General features: G+C 44.6%; 1 protein-coding gene and 2 long non-coding RNA genes across 4 annotated transcripts in view; 2 read left to right on the top strand and 1 right to left on the bottom strand.

Moving 5' to 3' along the window:
* Positions 1–11649, top strand: part of LDLRAP1 (low density lipoprotein receptor adaptor protein 1) — a 65683-nt gene extending 54034 nt beyond the window's left edge. For both annotated transcript variants that reach the window (XM_081204085.1, XM_081204086.1), the window contains exons 7-9: positions 4051–4181; positions 5432–5466; positions 11257–11649. In XM_081204085.1, the coding sequence (XP_081060211.1) occupies positions 4051–4181; positions 5432–5466; positions 11257–11407 (317 nt within the window). In that variant the 3' untranslated portion in view covers positions 11408–11649. The remainder of the gene's footprint in view (positions 1–4050; positions 4182–5431; positions 5467–11256) is intronic.
* Positions 1–22058, top strand: part of LOC308592566 — a 280852-nt gene that overhangs the window by 54903 nt on the left and 203891 nt on the right. The window lies entirely within an intron of this gene.
* On the bottom strand, positions 17101–22054 carry LOC308591430. The gene is made up of 3 exons (XR_014010175.1): positions 20450–22054; positions 20055–20175; positions 17101–17512 (listed from the first exon to the last, which is right to left on the bottom strand). It is a non-coding gene; the product is annotated as an uncharacterized lncRNA (long non-coding RNA).

The raw sequence follows: 22058 nt of genomic DNA, 5'->3' as shown, positions 1-22058 counted from the left end.
CTATTTGAAACCAAAGGGGTGCATTGGTTGCCAGATTTGAAATATATTGGCATTATTTTCAGCTCTCCTATCCTGCTAATAGCATTTTCTGCTGCCTCCCCTTTTGTCACTCAGTCCAAATTGGGCTCTTCACTGCCAACAGTCCTCCCCAAACACTCAAAGGTTCCCCCCCCCCTTTTTTTTCATTTTTAAATTCTGGAAACATTGAGATTTCTCCAAGCCTGCTAAAACCTCCTGGTGCCTGGGTGGTACCTTTTTAGCTGCATAAGGAACAGCACTCACAGTCCAAACACAGAAGATAGAGGCAGTTATGATCTGTTCCTTTCTGGGATTTTCCACCTGGGCCCACTTGACCTTCCCTCTCTTGCACACATGCACAAACATTCACCATACAAGTCTTGCAGAAACTAAAGAGAGGGTGTGGGTGGGTACAGTTCCATCTCTGGTTGTCAGTGGTCTCTAGTAACTGAAAATCCTTCCCCATCTCCTGGAGACTCTCAGATTCAGGTGCATGTCATGTATACAGATGTCACTGACCCCCTGATTGAAATCCATCAAGGACTTAGCAGTCCTTTTGACCTCTGCGACTCCTCCATCATGCATCCTACGTGCCTGTTATTCCTCAGGGAGGCGAAAGGAAGGGAGGGAGGCAGGCAGCCCTCCACACTCCTGCAAGCAGCTTTCTGAAAACCGCTCCCAGGGACCCATTAAAACTCTTAGCGGTCTGGATTGTGCAGCTTGCAAAAATGGGGTCATGCCTTCCGAGTATTGTTTTTAAGCTATATCCTCCTTGCAATTGTCTGGTGGCAAAGGCTATCTTCTAAAGCTTGCGTGGCGCAAATAGCCTCAAATGAACTGGCGGGGCAGGGAAGGGGGGGCAAAGAGGGGACAGCCTGTCTTCTTCCCCTCCTGGCGGGTGAGATGCTGCAAAGTGGCACTGAGGAAGTCATCCATAAAAGGGGCTCCCGTCCAAAGCGGCTGCGTCGTATTGATCCGCATGTATATTTGATAGGGAAGAAATCCTCTTTAACATCCACTCCATTCCAAAAATGCCTCTCAGGGTAGCACAGATATAAGTTGACGAAATGGCTGGCTCTGAAGGGCTGGATAAACTTTCCGTGCCCAGAATCTTTAAATCTGACCTCTGCTTTGGCTTTGTCCAATATCTTTGAATCTGGAGTTTGGGTTTTTTGTGGGTCTTTCAGCTGATTTCAAAGTAGTTAATCTGCCTCTTGAAAGATGCGGATGTTCCTGAAGCTTCGGTTACAGGTGCCTTCTGAGGTTCTGAAGGAAGGACTGTAGCTCTGCCACTTGCTCTGCATGCCAAAGGCCACCCCCCAGCTTATTTTATTAATTTATCATTATATTTATACCCCACCTTTCCTCCAAGGAGCTTGAGGTGGTGTGCGTGGTTCTCTTCCTCTCCATTTTTATCCACACAACAACCCTGTGAGGTAGGTTAGGCTGAGAGACTGTGGCTGGCCCAAAGTCGTCCAGTGAGTGCCATGGCTGAGTGGGGATTTGAAGCCTGGTCTCCCACTACACCACCCCAGCAGCAATCCCCAGCAAGATTCCCTGTCTAAAACCCTGGAGAGCCACTCAGTGGAGGCAATAGATCAGGGATGGGGGAACCTCAGGCCTGGGGACTGAATGCGGCCCCCCGTGCCTCTCTGTCTGGCCCTTGGGGGACACACCCTCCCAAGCTGCACCCTAAACCAGCCTGACTTTGCAACCTTTTTTACTGTTTTTGCCTGGATGGAATTTGTCCTCGAATACTGATAATGTTCTTGGCATACCTGCATGGAGGACAGAGATAGGATGTGGCAGTGTGAAGAAACTTGCCTTCTGTGGAAAGGTAACATTCACATTTATTTGGCCTTTGGCCTTGCCCACCATTGCCATGTGGCCCCTGGAAGCTTCCCCATTCCTGCTGTACATGACTGCTCTAGGTATTTTGGTGACTAAGGTGGTATGAATCAACAGGTAGTCCACACGTTAAGTCACTTGGGACGTGATGCTTCTCTGTGAGGCCCTTCTTTGTGTGCCCCCTCCATAGGAGGTTGGGAGGGCAGCAACACATGATTGGGCCTTTTCAGTGGTGGCCCCCGCTTGTGGAATGATTTCACCTTGGAGGCACTCCTGGCATCCCCTTTGTTTTTTTATGTGCCAGGCAAAGGGCTGCCCTCTCCATTCCACTTGTCACATGCTTAGAAAACACAGGTCCAAACAGTTTTCCACTTGCCCCATGCTTTTAAGGCACAGATCCGAGCAGTTTTGCTTTACTTTCCCCCCAGAAAACCCACTCTTTAGTGGTAAATCAGAACAAAGAGCAATCCACGGAAAACCCATTGCCATTTGCTCCAATGCAGTGCTATACCACAGGTTTTTCCAGGGACAAATGGAACTGCGAATGAGCCCAAAGACTTTTCTCCTTACCTTCATGCAGCACATAGATAAACTATGGAATTCAAGTGATGGTCATCTACTTGGATGGCTTTGAAAGAGCCATATCCTCCATGAATCCTATCAGTGTCTATGTTCTGCCTTCAATGGCAGATACAATATGCCTGTTAATGCAAGGGACTCACACGCAGGGCAAGTTGCTGTTGTGCTCAGGTCCTGCTTCTGGGCTTCCCATCAGAGTCTGGTTAGTCACCATAACAAACAGGATGCTGGACTAGATGGGCTTTTGATCTGACCCAGCAGGCTTTCCGTATGTTCCTGTTGTGTGCACCTCACACCGAGATTAAGCTAGCACAGAAGAACTTTCCCAGTGAGTCACGTCACAGGCGAGACACATCTGCCTCTTTCTCACTCTGCCATCCTTAATGGCACCCAAAATCTGCCAGCTGACATCTCCCCCTCAGCTTGACTCCTCATGGAGGAGCCCGCAGATGAATTGGTGCCCCGCAGCCTGTCTCCAAAAACTCCCAACTCCTGTGCATCGTAAAGGATTTCTGCAATTCAAATATATGCTTATTTGAAAGAGAGAGAAAACAGAAAAGTAGGACATACTGCTAGTAGAATGCAAAGATGTGTTTTCCTAAAAGGTCCTGCAGGAATTTTCATTCATTGGAAAAGCTGAAGGATCTTAAATCGAAGCAGGATAGACTGGAAAGGGGTACTGTGTTGTGCTCGGGGCAGAGTGTAAAATGGGATCAATGTGGTTGCTCTGCAGTGGGAGTGGAGGAAGATGCTTTTCTGGCTGAAGAGGATGAAATAAATATCATGCAATAGGCCATTAGGACTCCATCTCAGAGCCTGGTTTTAATACTGCTTCCTAGAGCTTGTGAAGTATTAGTAACAGAGTTATCTCTGACCATTTGCAGAGTGCCTGTATCTCTCTCCAGTGACAAGCCATGCTCAGTCTGTTCCCTCCAAAACACACAAACAGGCCACTTCCACACCATACATTTAAAGCACTGTCAGACTACTTTAACAGTCGTGGCTTCCCCCAAAGCATCCTGGGAATTGTAGTTTGTTAGGAGACCCTTGTTCCCCTCACATAACTTCAATTCCCTGAGTTCCCAAGGAAGAGGGATTAATTGTTAAACCACTCAGGGACAAGAAAATCTTAACATTTCAAAAGCTATTAAAAAACCAAATACGTACATGTCTGTGCTAAAAGGGCAGCCCCCATTCATATGTCAGAGGGCCCAAACAGCTTGGTCCTCCTTATAAAGCTGCTGGGATGCAGTAGGTGGAACATGTTGTCCCTAGATGGTTCCAAACAATCTCTCCCCTATAGCCCCATAATCAAGTGGTATATAAATTTTCTACAGACCGACTGATGAATCCAAGAGGATGTTGCTATTAGAGGCCATACATGATGGAGTGGAATCCTCTAGGTGTGGAGAACCTTTGGCCCTTCCATTCTTACTGGACTACAAATTCCACCATCCCTGACCATTGGCCATGCTAGTGAGGCTGGTGGGAGTTGGAGTCCACCAACACCTGGAGGCCCAAAGGTTCTTCTACCTTGCTTACAAACCTTTTCTCTCCTACGCCTCATCTTCTTTAATTCCCCCTTTCATTTCTCTCCACCTGCAGCGGTCACCACAGGGAACCTGTTAGACCTAGAGAATGCTGCTAAAACTCCCTTGACTGTCAATGCAAACTCCACGCAGTCAGACGGAAGCATCTTTGGGCCACATTCATCCGAAAATAACAACGTCATGTGGGTAAGTGTGCTGTGCGCGCATACTACAATCTTGGTAAAACGTGCAGGAGGCAGAATTCAAGTGTTACTGTGAGGAGGAGTGAGGAAGCTTTGGCTTGCAGTTTAGATTAACTGCAACTGCAGTTTAAGGTTCAGACAAAGCCCTAAACTGTGGTAAGTGTTAACTGTGGTTTGTTGAAACAAGCAATTTCATAAGCCATCAAACTATACTGTACATCATATTAAGCCACAGTTTCTTGGGTCAGAAGACCTGACAAGCTATGATTCATCAGAAGCTTCCCGGCTCCTCCTTGTCAGGAGGAGGAAAGGAGTGTGAGAGCCCGCTGCTCATTCTCATAATGAGCATAGTTAATATGACATCTGCCTGGTGGCATTTATCTTTCTCCTGGTGGCGATGTAACACAAAGATGCAGGGGAAACAGAGTGATAGATAAGCAAGGGACATTGGCCGGGTGCACTAGTCCTGGGACAAATAGGGTGTATGTTTGCATGTGGAGAAAGAGAAGATGAAGAATGGATGGAAGAATGAAGGGCATGTATGAAAGAAAGAATGAATTGGATGAATGAGGTATGTGTGCATAGATGAAGCTCGTGGTGTCTGTGTATGAGATAAAGGATAAATGGATGAAGAAGGGAAGAGAGAGAGGGCAAGGGGATGGGAGGGAGAGAAGGGGGTATTTCTTCGCACTTCTGGCTTTGGCCCCACCCATAGCCAACTGTGACACTGCCCCCCATGGGACTGCAACCCCTGACCACTTTTCCTTGAGGGAACACTGTCCCCAACTTCAAAAAGTTTGCCCATCACTGGTCCACGCTGATAGGCAGCAGCTTCAGATGAAAGGAGGTATACAAATTTAATAAAAAATAACAAAAACTTCCCACCGAGGATCCCCTGATTTTGGTCATTTTATTTCATTCATAAAAGATTTCTTACCTACTCTTCATAATGATCCATGGAGGGTCACAACAGTATACAGATATATAAAGAGATATAGGAACAAGTGAAACCATTCCAGATAGAACAGACTGGACTAAGTCTCCAAGGCACCCCCAGGTCCCTCAGAACATTTTTCAAACTACTGCTTTCTGTAGTCATTGTCGTCGTCCCCCTTATACACACACCTCTTCTTTTTTAAGAAATTGCAAAGAAAATGCAAAATCTACCCTGTAATGCTTGCCTGCTACCTGGGAGCTGGGTAGCTGTCATTTCAGATTGGTCTAATTTTCCTCCCCCTTCTCTTTATAACAAAGGCAATGGACGACGGACTGGATGAAGCTTTTTCAAGGTAATTTTCTTAATTTGTTTCATGAGTGTCTTTCCACCAGGGACTGCCCAGGAAACAGACTTGATTAGTGACTGCTCTTTTTTAAAAAAAATCATTTTAATGTTTCTAATCGAAACTGTCTGCTGTGCTCTGACCCTTTCAGAGGTGCTCTGTTTGCCTAATTGAACGATGGGATTTGCAGCCGCCTGGATAAGTCAAATATTTTGATAACTTCTTAGGGCAGGAGCTAATTTGTGCATAAGGTGGGGAATTAAACTCCCTAAATGATGTAGCCCTGGCTAGAAGATGTTTGCCGTATGCATGAGCAGAGGTAGCAAATTGAAGGCGCAGTATTTCAGATCCCCACCTGCAGGCAGAGGGGTACCTCTGCACCCTTGGCAAGGAGCTCTATCAGCACTTCCTCCCACCAAAAAAAGAATACCACAGTAGCCACATTAGAAATCACAACATTTTACGCGACCCACATCCAGGGTGAGGGCGAGGCAAGGAGGAAGGGCGAAAAATATTGCACGCCTTTGTGCTGCGGTAGGAGAAGAACAAGAAGCTTCTTCCATGTTTGATTTCACTGCAATAGTGGCAGTGCATCACCAGACACATCAACGTCAGACACTTCATAGTCTGATAGGTGATTTTTGCACCCCCAGAAATGGAGGAGGAGGAGGAATTTGGCCCACTGGCTGGTTTCTTAAAGGATGGGATGCAGAGACTGCTAGCTACCACTTCTTCTGGTGCCCCTTGCCCACCCTCCAGAGGTCCTCAGCGGCTGCTCCAAAATCGTTCCTGTAAATTGTCTGGAGCGGGATTATCAAAATGGCGCCCTTGGTGTCTTCTCCACAAACCTCTGAGCCTCCCTTTCATTGCTCATTTGGTCATGAGGTGGTGAGGGTGGCTACATTTTTCTCCCTTGAAAAGTACATAGAGCTGATGGAAGAAGTTGGAAGAGGGACACTCTTTCTCACTTCCTCTTTCAGCTCTATGTCTTGTCCAAGTCTGATGAATTCTGTTGGATCCAGCTTTTAGCCAGATACCTTGAGAAAACAGTGTGTGAGTGTGTCTGTATGTGTACATGCATTCTCTCTCTCTCTCTCTCTGTCTGTCTTTGTCTCTCAGACATGGTACGTGTGATCTGGTGGCAAAGGGAGAAGTGACCACAGCACTTGCTCAAAATTCCAAATATGACCACAGGCCTAAAATGTTTGGCAGTCCCTGAGCTGGCTCAGTTTATGGCAGCTTCCTCTGGCTCTGGGTTCCGTATGCATGGCCACATTGGCAGGGTGTTTTCACAAGTGATGTTAAAAGCACTTGTTAGAATTTCCTGGGTGTCATTTCTGAATGTGGAGTGATGTGCAGAGATTCTCCTCCTGACATAGGGAAGCAGGGCAACCTGGGGCCACTCAGCAAAACAACAGCAGTAACAACAACCAAGCACCTTAAAAATTAGGTGCCTAATAAAAAAAAAAGTACGTAATTGGAGCCTGGCTGCTGGATGAAGCCAAAGGCTCATTCTAGTCTAGACTCTTATTCTCAGAGAGGCCAGCCAGATGCCTGTGGGAAACACACAAGCAGGGCATGAGCACAACAGTTCTCTCCCCGCTTCTGATCCCCAACAACTGGTATTCAGAAGCATTGCTGCCTCCAAATGTGGAGGCAGGATCTGCTGACAGCTTTATCCTCCTTGATACAAAACCCTAAACATGAAGTTTTGCATTGTACTCGGGAGCTAAGGTCCAAAATCTCAGGGATCAGGTTCATTAAAAACCACATTAATGCACCATTAATGCAACCCTTAAAACGTAAAGCCTCATTTAAATGCAGCACTGCAAGCAGTTGACCACCATTAAGGCTGAAACAGCGCAAAGTATTTATTATTATTTTTAAGATGAAGCATTGAACTCGGAGCTTTACTAATGCAGAAGTAACGAAATGTGCATGTTTGTCATTTTTACGAACACATTTGGGCAAGGTTGTCAGCGTACAGTGATCTCTGCAGAAAAAGAGACAGCCCTGGTTGCCGGATGGTGCTGGTTCTCCTCTGTGGTGCAACTTGAGAGGGGCACAGAAGATGAATCCAAAGAGAACAAGTTATTGGCGGGGGGACCCTCCGGCCTGTGGGAGGGGGCAAATGTGGCCCTCCAGGCCTCTCTACCTGGCCCTTGGGAGCCTCCCCAAGTCACAAAGGCAAGAGTTGCATTTCTTGCTCCTTCTACTTTTTGCCTCTGCCCATGCTTACCCCTGGCTTACAGCCCCTGGAAGGTTGCTCCAAGTGAAAAAATGCAGCCCTCTGGCTTGTGGGAGAGCAAACCCCTCCCCCCCCAAAAAAAAAATCTCCCAGGCTCAAAGAGCAGACAGAAATTCACTAGATGCTATAACGTCTCAGAATTTTCCGACATTTTTTTAAAAAAATGATTAACTTGTAAAGGGTGTATGGTGATATGCTGTGGCTTCTATTGAATCTGAGTTGTGCCGTCTTCTGCCCTGAGTGTAGCCTGAAATACTGATCCCTAGGAGCAGGGAGTGGTTCATTCCTCTCCTTATATGCATGGCTCTGTGGGGAGCTGCCTATCTCCTCCTCCTTCTCCTCTACCCACCCACCTCCATCTTCATAACAGCCAAGGGGTAGAAATTCAATTCAGTTCACATTTAAAGGCAAGCCTGCCTGCCTGGCACTTTCAGAAACCATACAGAAACCAAAACACAGCTATGCTTCAAAATTCTCATTTCTCAAAATTTTGCAATTCTGTTCTCCAGCTAAGTAATGTGTACAGAAAATGCATAAACCAGGAACATAGGAAGCAGACTTTATACTAAGCCACTTGTGCATCTACCTCAGTATTGTCCACACTGACCAGCAGCAGTTCTGCAGGGTAAAGTGTGCCCCAAAATTAATAGGCTGGTGAAGATAATATACAAAAATGCATTATATTAGGGAAGTTGTATTTCCAATTCTATGTATGTTAGGGGAAATCGCATAGCAAAACACCTGTGCATTAGGAGAAAGGTGCCCCAATAAGCAGATAATTTTTATGTATGAGACCTTTTGGGGGGGCAAGGAGGGGGGGGAGGCAAACTGATTTGGAAATGTGAAAAATGAGAAACAAAAACCTCAATCATCAGATTTGCTCATCCCTGCATGGGACATTCAGTGACTGAATCTCCCCACTTTGGAGAAAAGGGCTTAAAAGCAGCCACAGGTTCCTCTAGTTTAGATCAGGTTGTAGTGCCAGGAATACCGTATTTTTTGCACCATAACACTCACTTTTTTCCTCCTAGAAAGTAAGAGGAAATGTCTGTGCGTGTTATGGAGCGAATGCCTGCGGGTGGCGGGGGGGGGATCTGCTGCAGTCGTGAGCAGAGGATCCATGGTTCCCCTTCCTTCCCTCCTCCGTGGTTACAAAGCATGGATCCACATGGCTCCTCAGGATTTTTGCATTGGGCTACTCCAAACTCACTGTCAGATCACATGTCTGTGGCCACAGCATGAACCACAAAAATCATATATCCACTATTTCATTTAGATTATTTTTTTCTTGTTTTCTTCCTCTAAAAACTATGTGCGTGTTATGGTCTGGTGCGTGTTATAGAGCGAAAAATACGGTAACTCTTCCCTGTACCATTTCTATGACAGAAGCCTGCTAATAGCAACACCTCTGCTTCTTGCCTTCTCCATAACTAACAGCAGCCTGCAAAAGAGAGGGGGATTTTAAGTGGAACCCCTAAACTGCAGCATCCTAAGTGCAACAGTCTATCTGGTATTTACAGTCTGCAACCGGTATTTCTGCTTCCCACATACTCAGTGTTTGCATGAGGTTGACAGAACAGTGCTGCAATAAAGTAATCCTAATGGATATGCAAGTAGAACTTCCGGTGTGTGTGTGTGTGTGTGTGTGTGTGTGTGTGTGTGTGTAATCTCCCTTGCCCCGAAATTTCTGGTGATGCCAGCAGACGCTGAACAGTTGGGATTGCTGCTGCCATTTCCAATCCCTTTGCCACTGTGTTGCTGTCCTGAGGAGTTAAGATTCCTGATCTCGTCTCCAGAAACATTGAGTGCTGCCATGAGCAACTGGAATTTAATGCAGACAGTGCTGGAGAGACGTTGTGGCGGCCTGTCCATACAAATCGCCCCGCAGGGAGGCAAATTGAGACTTTCCAATGTGGCACTTCGTATATATATATTTGCTGCTGCTGCTTTTGGTCAGTGTGGCCTTTTGCCTGTGAGATGTGGCCTCAGCTAATGATGTGTCAAGTTCCCGCAAGAGTGAGTGGTCTGTGCGTGGGTATAGACTAGCAGGGAGTGCCTGGCATTGCTTGGGAATTCAAATAACACCCCCACACCCACCCCCCGTGTGAATTTTAAATAAATAGGGTAATTTGTGAGTTTGGGAACTGTGCATACACAGAGAGAGAGAGAGACATGGCTCATTCATTCAACAGCATCCAAACATCCAACCAGATCGCCCTGGGATGCCTGCAAATGCAAAAGCACCTCTTCTGTCTTGGACTTGGCAGAAACTGGTATTTAGAGGCATGCTGCAAAAGGTCCATCCTGCTTTCCACCACTGCCAGTTAGATGCCTCTGGGAATATGGGTGTAGCCAGGATTTTTGTTGCGGGGGGGGGCAGGGCTTTAGTTAGTTAAGCAGGCCTTTTGGGGGGGGACCTCAACCATATATTTTTATTGATTTTTATTGATGGGGGGGCAGCTGCCCTCCTGGCTACGCCCATGTCTGGGAAGCACACCAGCTTAGATAGCAGCAGGCTTCCCCCATGGTTCCTTCCAAACACAGAGGTTCCCGTTAGCTGTCATCATCACCACATTTTGTGGCAGAGAAGTCAATAAGTTGGTTCTTCTGGATAGAATCCAGAAGGGACCTGCAACCAACGCCAGATTTTCCCTTTGGTATCCACTCTTGAGAACAGAGCATTTTAGAGCTAGTTAGCTGACCAAACTCTCACCATTTTCCTTAAGAAATGCCTTTGTTGAACTGCATTTCCAAGCGATGCCCACTCATTCTTGGTTGGTTGCTACAACAAGGTTCCATATGCAGACAGACTTTGTATTTCTGATCAACCTTGGGTAGAAGACATCACTCATTTTCCATTAGCCTTCTAACCCCTTACATAGAGACCAAATAGATCGCTTTCTGAACCTTTGTTCACACCAACAAGCAGGTACACCCCAGCAGAAATAGTTTGGTTTCTTTTGAGTGATAATAATAGCTTTGTAGCAAACAGTGACCCTCTATGCACTAGCTGGGGGGGGGGGGAAGGAAAAAGGACTTCAATAAAATTGCTATAAATCATTGTCACACAATCAAAGCCTAACCTGCCTCACAGAGCTGTTGTAAGGATAAAATGGGACTACGGTGCAGAACCATGCATGCCACTTTGAGCACCCTGGAGGAAGACAGGATATTAATGTAATAAATGACAGAAAGGACTACACCACTTTATACTGGAGAGGGAGGACTCATGTTTTTGGAATTCTGCTCTGTGTTGAAACACTCCGCGTCAATAGGATACCAGGAGGACCAGCAGGCAAATGCCTGCATTAGAACCTTTCTCCCTGAAGAGCTGGCTTTCTGCTTTCAGGGTTGCCTACTCCCCACCCTGGGGAGGAGAGGGACATTCAGAAGTAACCCTCACTTTAGTCAGAAGTGGTCCACCTCCTTTACTATACCTGTTGACACTTCTCTCACTCCCCGTCTCCCATGGTGCTGTTTCTGGTGGTGGTCCTGGCATACACAACTCTTTCCAGGTCCCTTCACAGGGTTTCTTCTTCTTCCTCTTTCAGACTGGCACAATCTCGGACTAACCCCCAAGACCTCGACATTGGCTTGACTGCACAAGATATCCAAAGCGCCGAAATCCTCTCTCCTGTTGACTGGGACAAAGTAGATTCCTCTACAGTGGCGGGGAAAGACGACCACCTCTTTGGGTTCTGACGTCTTCTCTCTCTCTTTCCTTTTCTCCTGACCAGCTTTTCAAGTTACATAACCACTGAGAACTTGATGCACTGCATTCTGAGTGATTTTTTTAACCAGAGGGTTTTCCTTAAGAAGGGTGGGCGAGGCAAACATCTGATCCAGATGGATGCTATAATGTCACCATATAACTCTTTAGACCAAAGCTTTAGATACTTAAATAATCTTTATATATATATATAAATAAATATATAAATATATTTCTTTTTTTAAAAAACCTTTGCTTTTTATGTAAATGATGAGATACTCCTGAGCATATTTATTCAAGAACCCCTTCAGTTTACATATATTATGGAAATTAAGTAACATTGTCTAACTTAACATTACAGTATTAGACTGCTTTTCCCATTGGAATACTCGTGGTAAACTGTGATAGCATCAGCTGTGTCTTGTGAGGTGGGTGCCGGCGGTGCAACATCAAAGTGATCTGAGTTACTTTTTCTAGAAGAGAAGCAGCCTGACAAGGAAGGAGGTTGCTCTGGGGCAGATACAGCGAGGCGGAGTTGGCTTTCTGGCTGGTTCAAACAGGGAAGGTTACTATGGGTTACGTGATGCTGCATTAGGTGGGGAAATGGCAGGCTGTGGCCCTCTAGCCCTTTTCTCTGTGACCTGCCGGCTCCTCCCACAGGCATGTTGGTGCCAACCCACAGCAGCTGAGTGGACAGAGCCTAGCCAGATGCTTTTAATAAGCATCAGTAGGGTTCTTTTGGTACTAATGGCACACAGGCTGAAGCAGCTGTCTAATCTGTGGACCAGAACTATTGAAACTGCCCTACTGATCCATGAAATCAAACCTGTTTGATGCCTAGGTCCTTTTCAGATGCTGTGGAGAAGGGAAGTCATGAGCCGCATAGGGCAGGGCCATGTGTAAAGGCTTGGAGAGGCATGCTCTGCCTCTTCTCTTGTTTCCCACACAGCAGGGGCCACACCGCTGATAGCAACTTCCACCTCCGGGTAGCCACCAGCCTGGTTTCATTGTATCTCGGCTTAGCAAGAAAGGACCTCCTTTGGTCCTTGGGACACCATAGTGAGACTGGAGTAGTGTGCACAGTGTGATGTACAGGGCTGGCTATCCATGTAGACAATTCTGGGAGGTGGAGGTGGAATATAACATTCTTTTCCCCTGAGAAATGACAGTCAAGTGCTTCGAGCCAGGAATACAGGAAGTTGACATCTGAACATGTCTCATGAGCAGTCTGTTTGCACCACCCTGAAATTCCTGTGGAACTGGTCCAAACGTGTCAGAATGGGGCACCAGTGGTTCATGACCCTCTTTGTAGCTTGACATGAGTTGAGCCCATTGGAAAATGTTCATATAGCCATGCAGGGAGAGGGGCAATTTCAGCCCCGTGTGGTTTCTACCCAATCTTCATGTATCCAAATAGCAGTGGGAGTCTTAACTCTGTTCCTGCACTTCAGGCTGCACACGCATGGATCACATGAGTGGAAGTTCACCATTTGGCGGAAAGCTAGTGTTGGGAAGAAGACTTCTCATTTTCCCTTTTCCCTGACTTACTTGTTTTCAATGTGCTGGGAAGTGGTTTGGAGAGCGGGTGTTAAAACACGTGCCCACCACTTTCTGTTCTTGGAAAGTTGATCACTGCCAATGCCTTTTTAAAAGAATAATACTTTCTTGCTTATTTTATTGATTGTAAACTGCTTTGGAGCCCTGTTGTTAAGCAGGAAAGAAAGCAGGCTGTACATTTTTTAATCAGCTTTTTATTTAACCACTTGCCTAATTGCCACAGGCAAAAATGAATTCTGTGAAGGTAAATCACAGAGACCAGCTGAGCTACCAGAGGCAGGATGCAGTATCTGTACCTCATCCACTGGAAAATTCATTAGGCTAGTCACTTTTCTGTCCTTATGTACAAGGTTGTTTTAAAATCTGATGTGGCTCCCCAAGCACATTTTTTCTTCCCCCCTTCCTCATCCCAGACCCCATTGATTTTGGCAAGAAGAAAAAAATTACCGTAAGTAGACTGCTCAGCCCAGTGCCCTGAGGGGGATGTAAATTACCCCGTCCACATCAATCAGTGTTTTGATGAGCTAGGGTGGGTGATAACCCATTCCTTCACCTGATCTGTATAGATCAGCTCAAACAGGAGTGAGTGCCTGTTTGCATGTGTGAGAGCTAGTGTGTATGTGTGACAGACAGACAAAGACGCATCCACACCAACTTTTGCCCACGCTCACTGCTGGTTTGTGGCCCCCAGAGGGTCACCAGGGATGAATGTGGCACTTGGGTCAATAAAGGTTAGCATGCATACATCCATACCTGGAACAGTTTTTGGCCACATCCACACTACACATTTTAAGTGCTTCCCCCAAAGAATGCTGGGAATTGTAGTTCTGTGAGGGGTAGACTTCAGGTTCCGTGACCGCTGAAGTGATATAAATGTTTGTTAAATGTATGGTGTGGAGCTGGCCTTCGCATGCACCCTCCCCAACAACTGGGAAAGGTTGCGAGGGAAGGAAGATTCACAGGTGGTTAGGAAAGAGAGATTGTAACAGGTGAGATTCTTTGGAAAGCAGCATGGTATTGATCCTTTGTGGTGGTGAACTGCACCATGGCTGAACAATAATTTGAATCCGATGTGCGTGTTTTTTTTTACCCTTTCCAAAGGGCAGGCTATAATTGCACTCTTTTCTCCACTCAAATAGGTCTTAGCAAAGAGAGACAAAAAACAAGGACCAGTGTTTGCTTTACTTTTTGGTGGCTCCATCAGAAGCAGGGTCTGTCTCCTTGCATTCTTCCTGAGCTCTTACTGGAAACAGGGAAATTGCGTTAGCTGTTAAAATGAGAAAGATCAAGGACCGCCTCTTTGAATTACCAGTGGGCAGTAATGGGTTCTTTCATTCGTTCTTCAGCCAGCTTCAGAAGAGAGTAGGCATATTTTCTCTTAAGACATACAGCTTTGCACTTTAAAAAGAAAAAAAAAAACTTGAACCAAAATTATGGTTTCAAATGTCAGAACAGGTTTGTATGGCTCTGTAACCTTTTTCTCTTTTGCCTTTTGAAAGTACTTCATCCAAAAACACACAGCAGCTGTTGGATATTCTTCCTAAAACTGACCTTTGCTCTTTTGCTGCAGCAAAATGTTTGAAGACTCATCCATCACATTGATGGAGATGCTGAGCAGTTTCACTTAGATTTCTCTGTATATTTGCCATCTAGGAAGAACTCAAATGCTGAGGTTTGGCTAGTTGACTAGACAACAGTGGTCCTTATATTTATTCTTAAACATCTTTTGTTAATATTTGGTAAGTTCCACCATGGTCCCCCCTACACATCCCTCTCAGCCATTTAAGCCGCTAAATCGAAGGCCGCCAAATTGGATTAAAGGAAAACAATAATTCCTTTCGGCTTTCTATTTTTTAAAAAAATAAATGTTAAATGGCTGTTTATAAGTGCATTTCTGTCATACATCTTTCCTTCTTCCCACCTGCGTCTCTGACAGAGGCTTAGAAAATAAATTCTCAGTCTAATTTCTCATTTCATAAGACTCTGGATTTAGAAAACTAAATAATGGGAGACTCAGGATTACAGTCATTAAGAGATTATGTTTAACAATGATCCTGAATAGCTGCACTGTGGCACAGTTTGCTGTGTTTGTGGCCTTGTTGGAAATATACTAATCTGTTTTATAGATTTGTAATTGGCTTCTGAAATACTAATTTCACTTTTCCCAAAGAATCCTTTTTTTATATAACTCTGCTAATGCTACAGCTGGGCAAAGTAAAACTTTAATGAGGCTGACGATTCAGAAGACAGCAGATAGATTAACCTCCGAAACCAGATAGTTTGGAAACTTGGCTCTTATAAACTGTGTACTAAGTTGACCCTGGGAGGAAAAGCTGTTTAATGAAACTTACTTCATCTCTCCAAAAAGGCATCTCTTCTCAGCATGCCGTGCCTTGTAGCACAAGGTACAAAAAACTCTTCTATTTGGGTTGACAATGCAAGGTCAGTTGAAGATCTCTGCTGAAAATATGTATATCTATATAGACGGTATCCTCATCTGTACAAAACTAACTAGAATTGAACAGAAACTTGTCTTCTACATGGAGCAGATTAAGGTGGTAGAATAGAATGTTTCACTTCAAGGGACAGGTGAGGATTCAAATTTGGAATGCTGTCCATATTAAAGCAAAAAAATAATAATTCCTGAAGGTAAATATCTAGCACATCAGGGAGAGGGGTTGTAGCCCCACTCCTTGTTTCTACTCACATGGAGTCTTTCATGAAGAATAGGATTGTGGTACAGGTGTCCCTCCTGATATTGCTGGACTACAGCTGCCATCATGCCTGACCAGTGGACATGCTGGCTAGGAGTGATGAGAGTTGATAGTTCAACATCTGGAGGGCCAGAGAGCCCCCATCCCTAGTGCAGAGGAGAATTCACAAAGGTGATCCCTCCCAACACCCACCGTCTAATGTGATGCACTCTGTTTTATCACCTCATATCTCTACCACCTCATTCCCTTGTCTATGTCGCCCAGGCTTCATATACAGGAGTTTGCTGCAGTTGTTGCTATAGCAAAGGTCTTGAAAGAATGGTCTAAGAAGTTTCATTTTAATGAGAACATACCTATTTTGGAAATCTCTAGAAAAAAGTGTATGTAACATGAACATTATAATGCCTCTGTGTATATAGTTAAACATATGCTGTAAAAAGTACATTTGCTGTTGAGAAAATAAAAATTCTACCTTTTTCCAGTAGACTGCTTTTATTTGTTTTTGATAATTGTATTGCACACTCTTCTACTGAAAAGTGTTCAAAGTATTCAAAGCTGGTGACAATAGTCATAAAAAGCAGGGCTTTATAGGCTCTGGTGGGCAGGGATTGGCTTTTGGAGTCAGCTGACTGCATGTGGGTTGCATGAGGCAGGGGTCAGCAACCTTTTTCAGCCGTGGGCCAGTCCACCGTCCCTCAGACCATGTGGTGGGCTGGACTATATTTTGAATAAAAATAGGAACGAATTCCTATGCCCCACAAATAACCCAGAGATGCATTTTAAATAAAAGGACACATTCTACTCATGTAAAAACACGCTGGTTCCTGGACTGTACGTGGGCTGGATTGAGAAGGCAATTGGGCTGCATCCAGCCCCCCGGGCCTTAGGTTGCCTACCCCTGGCATGAGGCATAAAACTCAGCCTGCCAGATTTGCAGTTGAAGAGGAGGCAGCTGGGCACCAAAGCCTGGTAATGGGAATCTGTAGTTCAGGGATCACAGAATTGTAGAGTTGGAAGGGACCCTGATGGTCCAACCCCCGCAATGCAGGAATCTTGCCCACAGCTGTCCCTGGGTGGGCTCAGACCACCAACCTTCTGGTGCACTGCTGGATGCACTGGAGGGTAGTATGAGGAGCCTCAAACCCTGGGGCCAAATGCAGCCCTCCAGACTCCTCCTCCCTCTGGTCTCGCCCCAAACCACACACCCTCCCAAGCCTCATGTCTCAACAGCCCTATTTTGCAGCCTCCTTGAATGTTTTTCCCTGACTGGATTGTGCCCTTGAACTTGGAAAACACTTGCTGCTTGCCTACAAGGGGAATAGAGGAAGCTGTTTGAAGAAACTACCCTCTGGCGCTGGCCCTCAGAGGTCTGCTCAGAAGAGATTGTGGCCCTCAGGATTAAAAAGTTCCCCCCTTTCTGCTCAGATTCAAGACACTCACACACCCAGAGAGCATCCTATGCCTTCGTGTTCCTGTTCTAAGGAGCATATCAGCCACCGTCACGCCTGGTCATCGAAGTATCTGTATGTATATAGCCCTGACAAATGGCAAAATTCAAATACTCAACTTATTTTGAGGCACATTATTCTCCCTTCCACACTTCCTCTTAATTGTTAAGCCACATAACAGGAAGAAAAGCAAGAAATTATTAGTTTTTGGCTATTGACAAGCACACAAGGTTTTTTATTTTTTATTTTTAACCACTTTACCTCAGGAGAAATAGAACGTAAACTTGAAGTGTGAAGACTTCACTCTCTGGAAATGGGTGTTGAATACTGAGCAGGCGGAAGTTTACAAAGATGCCCTGCTATTTCGTCTGTGTTGTACCTGTGTGGAATATTCCCCAAAAGTTAATTTTACTATTTAAATAGGCTGTTCCAGTCTAAGGATATGTCTCAAATTGTGAATACTAAGTGTCTGCCACCCGGCCTCATGAATAACTGATGAAGGTGCCATGGAGCAAATTGATCTTTCAATTTTGATGTGACCTTTTTCAAGCTTCTGGGTTGAATCTCGGGAATCCAGAATCTCTTTCTGCCTTGCCCTCCGCAAATCCCTTTCATTATTGATCTATTTATCTCTACCACCACCACATCCCTAAAGCTTGGGTAGGTAATAAATTGGTTTTTTAAAAAATCATACAGATAAAAATATCCAATTTAAAAATCTGTTGAAAACTTGATAAGTCCAACTGGGAGCAAACGTCACAATCATCAGCTTAAAACTGTCGCCTGACAATTCTCCCGATGCAGGAAGAGCAGGGTTTAACAGTGGGTTGCTGATGACATTTCCTGTAATTGTTTTTAAATCCAACCACTGCAGAGCACTCTTTGGGGTTACACTGAGAGGGACACCCCCCTTTTTGTCTTTGTGGCTGAAGGGAGGGATGCTCTAGTGAGGGCACAGAGCCCCAGGGGTAGGAAGTGCATAATTTTGCCCCATTGGGAGGTACCTAGAAATACATGCTTGCCTGTTTGTTTGTTTATTGTTATCATCACTATTTCCATTTATTGACCACTTTACTATTCAAAAGGATCTCAGAGCGGTTTACATAATAAGCACAACAAAGCCATATCAAATAGTTCACCTAACAAAATGCATAGAAATATCCATAAACATAATAATAATAAATCAGACAGCACTACAGAGAAATTTAATATAAAATTTCAAACAACACACCATCATTCATCCAATCTCACTCATCATCCATTCCACATACCCACTACAACCATTCACGACCTCAAACATTACATCTATCTGCCACTCATACATAAAGACACTCAACAAGGTAGCTCAGCGGGTCGAGCATGAGACTGTTAATCTCAGGGTCAACGGTTTGAGCCCCATGCTGGGCAAAAAGATTCCTGCACTGCAGGGGTTGGACTAGATGACCCTCGTGGTCCCTTCCAACTCTACGATTCTATAAACCACTCACAGTCAACAATGTCACAACCCAAATGCAAAGGGTCACTGGCAAGCATACAGAAATAAGATAAACTCCTAATATCTGAAGGAGTAATAAACTAATGAAATTTGGGGGTGGTCGGGGGAGGCAGGAAAGGGCATTCTTTGTGGCAGCCCTTAAGTTGTGGAACTCCCCCCCCCACCGCAATACACACACAGGTGTGACGTGCACCTTTATTGTAGTTTTCATGGAATATGAGGATGCAGGAGTTCATCCTGGTTTTCAAGATGTATATTTTAAGGATCCACCTTATTTCTGTAATGTTAAGTTGTTTAAAACTTAAAAATATATATATTGTGTAATAGTGTTTTGATTTTAATGTTGTTTTACTTGCTGTAGCCTGCCCTAGGACAATGTAATAATACTAATAATGTCCTGCACCACCCCAGTGGACCATGTAATAAATCCTTTGGACCATCTAACCTAATTCCTTGACCCCTGGGGTTAAGTAGAAAGTAGAGTTTGCAGGTTAAACTTTCAGGCAGTCTTGAGACCACCCCCAACCCATATCTCAATTCTTAGAAACCGATCACTAGGAGATAACATGTGTTTTTTCCTTCCTTTTTGCAGCTAATTACTGTACTCACAAGAAACGAGTCATGTCAGAAACACATCCAGTGGTACAGTTAGGTTACTTTAGACTCTGGACTTAGTGGTTTTACTCTGGGTCCACTTCAAAATGTTGCAATCCACCACTGCTGTGTTTGGGGGGGGGGTGGCTTCTGCTATTGCTTCTAAGTGGGGACTTGGTCTTCTGTCCCCAAAGTCCTACCCCAATGGCACCACTGAACGCATTGCTGCTGTCAAGACAGCCCCCACTGCTGCCACCACCTCTCTTTAGATTCTTTGGAACCCCTGAATTTATACAGTGGTACCTCGGGTTAAGTACTTAATTCGTTCTGGAGGTCCGTTCTTAATCTGAAACTGTTTTTAACCTGAGGTACCACTTTAGCTAATGGGGCCTACCTGCTGCTGGTGCGCCGCCGGAGCACGATTTCCGTTCTCATCCTGAAGCAAAGTTCTTAACCCGAGGTACTATTTCTGGGTTAGCGGAGTCCGTATCCTGAAGCGTATGTAACCTGAAGCGTCTGTAACCCAAGGTACCACTGTATTTGGATTGTGTAAACAGAACTGAAGTTAAAGCAAGCTATGCAATGTGGTAAACAAACCCTCAGACTGCGTTTCAATGAAGGGGGAAAATGTAAATAGGTCATCTTCCTCCTCCTGAAGAAGCTGCTCCATTGGGTTGTGCAAAAATTAGAATTTGTAAAAGGCAGTAAAGTATATCCAGGTAATTAGAGCTTTGAAAACTCAACTGCAGCACTAGATTAAAAATAAAAATAGGGCAAATAGCTGCAATCTTAATCTGATGCAAGTTTCTTTCTTATTTTTTATTTTTTTCACCTTGAATTATTGTCAGTCGAAAACATGCCGCCCTGTAGGAGTCTTCGTTTTTCAAATCCTAGTTCAGCACAGTTTCATTGGCACAGCCTTCGGCAATTCACTCTCCACCTCAGTTCCCCAGCTGTCAAAAGAGAATAATTGATTATTTTATTTGTATACCGCTTAATATATGACTGCCTCACAGGGTTGTTGTGAGGCTGAGTGAAATGAGTAGGCAGATATGTATTTTGAAATGTGAGAATGGGGCCATCTATAAACCTACTAAGTCACGTTTAATTATTCACTTACAAAATTTATTAGATGCTGCATTATATAATATTGCAACAAAATAAAATTAACAGAACTGAACAATGAGCAACACAAAAGCATTTATAAAAAGGAGTTAAAAACCATACCCAGCAGTAACATATAATTTTAAAATGCCTGGGAGTGGAAGACACATAAAAAGACAGCAGAAACTGGTAATTTAAAAAGCACATTTTTAAAATGTCTAGGAGAACAAAACATTTTCTCCGGGTGCTGGAAGGACATTAATGCAGTTGCTAGGCAGGCCTCTGAGGTAAACATTCCATCAACAAGGGGCCACCACTGAGACAGCTCTGTCTCTTATAGGAGGAATGGGAAACCTGACCTGGCCAGTGGGCCAACTCCTTATATCCTCTACCTCTCAGAGGCCAGATTTGACATGAGGCGGGGTTACCCATCTGTCAATCACCTGGTGTTGAAGAATATTTTGGGGACTTTAAAGCACCATGCAGGGCTTTCAAATAAGCCTCTGTGATTCCTTGAAGTGCTGGTGATCAAGCAGGCTTGAAGTCACTGCTTATCTACTGATGGGTGGCGAGTTCAAAGCTGCACTCTGAAGGGATCAGCTTGATGATCAAGCTCTTCATGGGGAATTCGGTCACACAGCCCATCCTGTGGGGTCAAAGTCACCACTCATCAGCTGATAGGTGATGAGTCCCATCCTGTTTCCTACAGGGATTTGCTGTGCAACCAATTCAGATGTGCATCTACCTGCCCCACACATGACATTACATATGCTGTGGGGTAGGTGGATAAGGTTTGGGGGGCGGGGACAGCCTCATGGGCCGAATTGGCACCCATGCCAGGCCAAATTTGGCCCCCAGGCTGGACATTCGCCACCTCTGTGTCAAAACTATTTCCTACCTGCCGTATCTTAGCTAGGATGGATACTTGGATTAAGGTTGCCAGGAAACCCCCCACATTGTTTTTCAATTTGCCTAAGATCCAGGACAAAGCGCTGCCTTTTGGAAATTCCCCCTGAACGTCGATTCTGGCTTTGAAATCCCAGTAATGTTTGGGACATATGGCAGCCCTACTTAACTAAAGAAATTGACTTTATTATATGATAGGGATGTATAGAAACCTATATAGATTGGTAGGAAATTGTTGAGTTTCTAAGAACAATTGCCATTCACTTTATACTGTTACGACCATTAAGATTTCTTCTAAGATACGTTAAGGATGCAATGCCAACTGAGAAATTAGAATTGGTGGGTTAATTAATCACAGAAGTGCAAAGTGAGGTGACAAGTAAATGGGAAAATACAGAAGGTCTGCAGATCAATAGCTGGTTAGAGTATGAGAGATGCTATATATGACACATTGAACAGTACAGTCGCAACCATGTCTACTGAAAAGTAAGTCCTATTGAATTCAGTGGAGCTCTCAAGTAAGGAGGGTTAGGTTGCAGTCAATTTCTGTTTGGAGAAGGCAGGGAAAGAGTTACTTGTATAAGTTTTTTTAAAAAAATTAAATGAGAATTTATTAGTGAAGGTGAAATTAAAGTCATCAACACAGCGTAGTTGCTGATACTGAGGCAAAAATCAGTAAATTAAAAGGGATTATATTTATTACTCTGTTGCTGCTTCCATTATTCCTGTTTGTTTCTCTCTATGTGTGTGCGGGTAAAAGTCTTCAAAAACGGAAAGGGGGATATCATTATTCTGAAGGACAAACAACCCTGCAATCCTACAGTCC

This window comes from Podarcis bocagei (genome assembly GCF_964188305.1).
Source record: "Podarcis bocagei genome assembly, chromosome: 7".
Classification (NCBI taxonomy): Eukaryota; Metazoa; Chordata; class Lepidosauria; order Squamata; family Lacertidae; genus Podarcis; species Podarcis bocagei.
The sequence above is the reverse complement of the archived record's forward strand: the minus strand, read 5'-3'. Positions and strand labels throughout refer to the sequence as shown.